This window comes from Mesoplodon mirus (assembly GCF_964341445.2).
Source record: "Mesoplodon mirus genome assembly, chromosome: 7".
Lineage (NCBI taxonomy): Eukaryota > Metazoa > Chordata > Mammalia > Artiodactyla > Ziphiidae > Mesoplodon > Mesoplodon mirus.
In genome coordinates this window covers 75,109,339-75,115,276 of record NC_138983.1, presented here as the reverse complement: position 1 = coordinate 75,115,276, position 5,938 = coordinate 75,109,339, and the positions used below count along the sequence as shown (strand labels likewise).

The 5,938-nt window shown below is 43.6% G+C and overlaps 1 protein-coding gene across 1 annotated transcript; it reads left to right on the top strand.

The window, feature by feature from the left end:
- Window positions 1-462: 462 nt before the first annotated feature.
- LOC309808482 (UDP-N-acetylglucosamine--peptide N-acetylglucosaminyltransferase 110 kDa subunit-like) lies at window positions 463-5,164 on the top strand. The gene is made up of 2 exons (XM_082628787.1): window positions 463-4,014; window positions 4,745-5,164. The coding sequence occupies exon 1, from the start codon at window positions 633-635 to the stop codon at window positions 3,771-3,773; it is 3,141 nt and encodes a 1,046-aa protein (XP_082484913.1). The 5' UTR covers window positions 463-632; the 3' UTR covers window positions 3,774-4,014; window positions 4,745-5,164.
- Window positions 5,165-5,938: the final 774 nt, after the last annotated feature.

The following is a 5,938-nucleotide window of genomic DNA, read 5'->3' as shown; positions in this document are numbered from 1 at the left end:
TGCAGCCAAAATAAAAATAAATAAATAAAAATAAATAGATTTATCTTTTAAAAAGTAATACTCAGGTTTGAGTCATGAGAAATTTGATGAGGAGAAATTAGCTAATGTTTTCAGAACTTTTAAAATATCAAACTCAGTCTCTAAGATCTTAGCATTATATACAACATCGGTTACTTATTAGTGGTTTGGGAAGGCCAATTTAAAATTTTCTCATCTTACTGTATTGAAATTCATGGCCCTAATGTTTTCCACGTTGACTATATGAATGATGAAGAAAAGTCAATCATGTATTTCATTTCCAACTGGACAGAAAACAATATTTTAAAAAGTGTTTGGACTACTGACTTTTGATTTCTTCTAAGGCAAATGGATAGGTAATTTTTATTCCCTGATGAGGAGGAAAATGGTGGAAGAGGGCAGGGTTAAGAATTAAGATTTCAAGAGCATGAGAGGTAGATGGCCAACCAGAGTTCCTAAGGTTCGGTGCCTGTAACTGTTGCCGCCGCTTAAGCCTGCCAAAGCAGTGGTACGGCTGCTGCGCTCGTGTTTGCTCCCTCTAGAAACGTTCTTGCCAGTAGTGGCGGCAGCGGGACTCAATTACCCCCTTTTTTCACTCTCTCCAGAAGCTCCAGATGGCGTCTTCCGTGGGCAACGTGGCCGACAGCACAGAACCAACGAAACGTATGCTTTCCTTCCAAGGGTTAGCTGAGTTGGCACATCGAGAATATCAGGCAGGAGATTTTGAGACAGCTGAGAGACACTGCATGCAGCTCTGGAGACAAGAGCCAGGCAATACTGGTGTACTTTTATTACTTTCATCTATACACTTCCAGTGTCGAAGGCTGGACAGATCTGCCCACTTTAGTACTCTGGCAATTAAACAGAACCCTCTTCTGGCAGAAGCCTATTCGAATTTGGGGAATGTGTACAAGGAAAGAGGGCAGTTGCAGGAAGCAACTGAGCATTACCGGCATGCGTTGCATCTCAAACCAGATTTCATCGATGGTTATATTAACCTGGCAGCCGCATTGGTAGCAGCAGGCGACATGGAAGGGGCAGTACAAGCTTACGTCTCTGCTCTTCAGTACAATCCTTATTTGTACTGTGTTCGCAGTGACCTGGGGAACCTGCTCAAAGCCCTGGGTGGCTTAGAAGAAGCCAAGGCATGTTATTTGAAAGCAATTGAGACACAACCGAACTTTGCAGTAGCTTGGAGTAATCTTGGCTGTGTTTTCAATGCGCAAGGGGAGATTTGGCTTGCAATTCATCACTTTGAAAAGGCTGTCACCCTTGACCCCAATTTTCTGGATGCTTATATCAATTTAGGAAATGTCTTCAATGAGGCACGGATTTTTGACAGAGCTGTGGCAGCTTACCTTCGTGCCCTAAGCTTGAGTCCAAATCATGCAGTGGTACATGGCAACCTGGCTTGTGTATACCATGAGCAAGGCCTGATGGATCTGGCAATAGACACCTACAGGCGAGCTATTGACTTGCAACCACATTTCCCTGATGCTTACTGCAACCTAGGAAACGCTCTCAAAGAGAAGGGCAGTGTTGCTGAAGCAGAAGATTGTTATCATACAGCTCTCCGGCTGTGTCCCACCCATGCAGACTCTCTGAATAACCTAGCCAATATCAAAGGAGAACAGGGAAACAGTGAAGAGGCAGTTCGCTTGTATCGTAAAGCATTAGAGCTCTGCCCAGACTTTGCTGATGCCCATTCAAATTTAGCAAGTGTATTGAAGCAGCAGGGAAAACTGCATGAAGCTCTGATGCATTATAAGGAGGCTATTCGAATCAGTCCTACCTTTGCTGATGCCTACTGCAATATGGGAAACACCCTACGGGAGATGCAGGATGTTCAGGGAGCCTTGCAGTGTTATACTCATGCCGTTCAGATCAGCCCTGCATTTGCGGATGCCCACAGCAATCTGGCTTCCATTCACCACGATTCAGGGAATATTCCAGAAGCAATTGCTTCTTATCGCACTGTTCTGAAGCTTCAACCTGACTTTCCTGACGCTTATTGTAATTTGGCTCATTGCCTGCAGGTTGTCTGTGATTGGACAGACTATGATGAGCGAATGAAGAAGTTGGTCAGCATTGTGGCTGACCAGTTGGAGAAGAATAGGTTGCCTTCTGTGCAGCCTCATCATAGTATGCTCTATCCTCTTTCTCATGGCTTCAGGAAGGCTATTGCTGAGAGGCATGGGAACCTCTGCTTGGCTAATATAAGTGTCCTTCATAAACCACCGTATGAACATCCAAAAGACTTGAAGCTCAGTGATGGTCGACTGCGTGTAGGATACGTGAGTTCTGACTTTGGGAATCATCCTACTTCTCATCTTATGCAGTCTATTCCAGGCATGCACAATCCTGATACATTTGAGATATTCTGTTATGCCCTGAGCCCACATGATGGCACAAACTTCCGAGCGAAGGTGATGGCAGAAGCCAATCATTTCATTGATCTTTCTCAGATTCCATGCAATGGGAAAGCAGCTGATTGCATCCATCAAGATGGTATACACATCCTTGTAAATCTGAATGGTTATACCAGGGGTGCTCGTAATGAACTCTTTGCTCTCAGGCCAGCTCCTATTCAGGCAATGTGGCTGGGGTACCCTGGGACTAGTGGCGCGCTTTTCATGGATTATATCATCACTGATCAGGAAACTTCACCTGCTGAAGTTGCTGAGCAGTATTCTGAGAAACTGGCTTATATGCCCCATACTTTCTTTATTGGTGACCATGCTAATATGTTCCCTCACCTGAAGAAAAAAGCCGTCATCGATTTTAAGTCCAATGGGCACATTTATGACAATCGGATTGTGCTGAATGGCATCGACCTCCAAGCATTTCTTGATAGTCTATCAGATGTGCAAATAGTCAAGATGAAATGTCCTGATGGAGAAGACAACGCAGACAGCAGTAATACAACTCTTAATATGCCTGTCATTCCTATGAATACTGTTGCAGAAGCAGTTATTGAAATGATTAACAGAGGACAAATTCAGATTACAATGAATGGATTCAATATTAGCAATGGACTGGCAACTACCCTGATCAACACTAAGGCTGCCACTGGAGAGGAGGTTCCCCGTACCATTATTGTAACCACACGTTCTCAGTACGGGTTACCGGAAGATGCCATTGTGTACTGTAACTTTAATCAGTTATACAAAATTGACCCATCTACTTTGCAGGTGTGGGCAAATATTCTGAAGCGTGTTCCCAATAGTGTACTGTGGCTGTTGCGTTTTCCAGCAGCAGGAGAAGCTAATATTCAACAGTACGCACAAAATATGGGCCTTCGCCCGAACCGTCTCATTTTTTCCCCTGTTGCTCCTAAAGAGGAACATGTTCGGAGAGGCCAGCTGGCTGATGTCTGCTTGGACACTCCACTCTGTAATGGACACACCACAGGGATGGACGTCCTTTGGGCAGGGACCCCCATGGTGACTATGCCAGGAGAGACTCTTGCTTCCCGAGTTGCAGCTTCCCAGCTCACTTGTTTAGGCTGTCTTGAGCTGATTGCTAAAAATAGACAAGAATATGAAGAGATAGCTGTGAAACTGGGAACTGATGTAGAATACCTGAAGAAAATTCGTGGCAAAGTCTGGAAGCAGAGAACATCTAGCCCTCTGTTCAACACCAAACAATACACGATGGAACTAGAGTGGCTCTATCTACAGATGTGGGAGCATTATGCAGCTGGCAACAAGCCTGATCACATGATTAAGCCTGTTGAAGTCACTGAGTCGGCCTAAATAATGACTGTGTGCCCAGGAGAATTACCCCTGTAGCTGAGCCTCAGCCTTCTGGGGGAAAGGGAACTACTTTTTCAATATCATGTTGCAGATGGGTGACACACAATGATAAGAAATAGCACAGCCAGACTTGCTTCCTGCATGATCATGACAGGGAGAGACACAAGAGATGGGAAACTGCTGTTCCACAAGGAGATTCCATCGAATTTTGCCGCAGCCAGGTGTCTGGAAGGTCTGGAAGGTAAGTCTGGAAGGTCTGATCTCCCTTGGTCTTCCAGGGGATGGATGGTTAGTGTGGAAGGGAGATAGAGATTGCCCAGCCGTTTTGTGATTATCATGGATGGATTGAGTCTTCTGAATTAATTTTTTTCTTTCTATTTTGGGTATTGGAGCTTTTAAAAATGTTTGGTTTCAGGTATTTTTATTCATGTGAAGTGTATATGATTCTCTTGAGATCAGGTGTTAAGCTGAAATATTCCTTGTTTTAGTTTCTGAACTCTACAGATAAATGGGGACTTTGCTGGTGTAGTCTTTTTCTAGGTTTTATAAACCGCTTGAGCCTGTGTCAGTCATTTTAGTGTCTGACATAACGTTTGGAACTCTCAGTGCTTTGTTGGTTTGTAGATGATGGCTTCAATTCTTCTTCTGGTCCGTTTCCTTCTTCCCTTCCCCCCACTTTAAAAATTCTCCTGTAACTTGGCTAACAAAAACCAAGTCTGATTCAAAACCTCCCAGAGTGTTTCTCTTAAACACATCATCTGGTGCCAAATGAAGATTCTTAGGAGTGCTTATTAATTATGAAGGGCACAGTTGTGGTACTGTGACTGATGATAATAATAATGGATTTTTGGCCTAGAGTTTTGTCCTATTTCACCAGTGTTTTACTGTTGACTGCCCCTCTATGCTGCTTCCAAAAGTGATAGTGTGTGATAAGATGTTTACTTTCATTTCTAAAGTTTGTTTTGTTTTAGGTGAGTCCTGTTCTTCCTTTTTCTTTCAGCAGAAATGAAATTCCAGGTAAGTATAAGTATTCAAATATTTGATCAGTAGTTCACAGTTATCTCCAGTACATTAAATAACTTTCATCAAAAAACATGTTATAGGTAAAAAGCTCTGAAGGACCAGCTATGTATATGATAATTATGTTTCAGGCCTTCTAGGGTATTATATATAATAACTTGTCTTCTGGTCGTGGTCTTGAAGTCTTTATGGATTCAGCCTCAGTAGTAGCGAACTGCACTGCTACTTGGTTTGGAGTACAAATTAGACTTTAACCCTCCTGGAGGTAGAGTTTTTGGTATTGAAAACCATAGGAATGAAATTATTGTATTTCAACAAAGGATCGAGGGCTTGAGGCTTAAACAAGCCAACATATGTGTGGGAAGCAGTCAGCCTTGAGAGCACCTTCGGACATGCCAGGCATGCCGCTGCTGCTCGAAGGGACTGTCCCTACTTGTTCCCCTCCTGGTTCCATTCCATGGGAGATAAATCACCAGGGCCCAGAAATCAGAAAGAAAGTAAAATGAGACAAGCAAAGCTGTCTCCCCCTGCACATGCAGGTTATTTTGGATGATTCTGGGTTTATGGGTTTTCTCCCAGGGAAGTTAACCTTGAGCCGAGACAGTCATTAGATAATGTAAACCACCGTCTGGCAACCTTCCCTTTTCTAGTCTATATAATCTGTACCTGTAGCATAATAAAACTTACCTTGCAACCATCAGTTGTCTTGGTCCTTCTGACCCCATTCGTCGGTGCTACTTCAGTTCCTTACCCCGTCCCTTCTGACCCTGGGCGGTGAAATCCTCTTTCTGAGGCTGGTCCATGGCAAGTGGCGCCCGAACAGGGACCTGAAGCGTGAAGGCAATTAAAAGGAAAAGAAAGTGCAGGTAAGAGAACCCTTATGCAAAATATGTGTGGCCACGAGTAAAAGTGAAACTAATAGAGGCATAAGGCAACAGTCAGAAGTAAAAGAAGATGGGGCAAAAGGGCTCAAAGGAGCGTGAATTATTTGCTCAGGTTTTACTTTCCATGCTTATAGCTCGGGGTAATAAAGTTTCTACCTCACAGTTGACTGAATTTTGGCAGCATATCCATGATGTATCTCCCTGGTTTCCTGACGGCGGCTCTGTGACACAGAAATCTGGCAGAAAGTTGGAGAAGATTTA

Excerpts from the sequence above, each read along its gene's own strand:
- LOC309808482 (XM_082628787.1), top strand. The coding sequence starts at position 633 with ATGGCGTCTTCCGTGGGCAACGTGGCCGACAGCACAGAACCAACGAAA.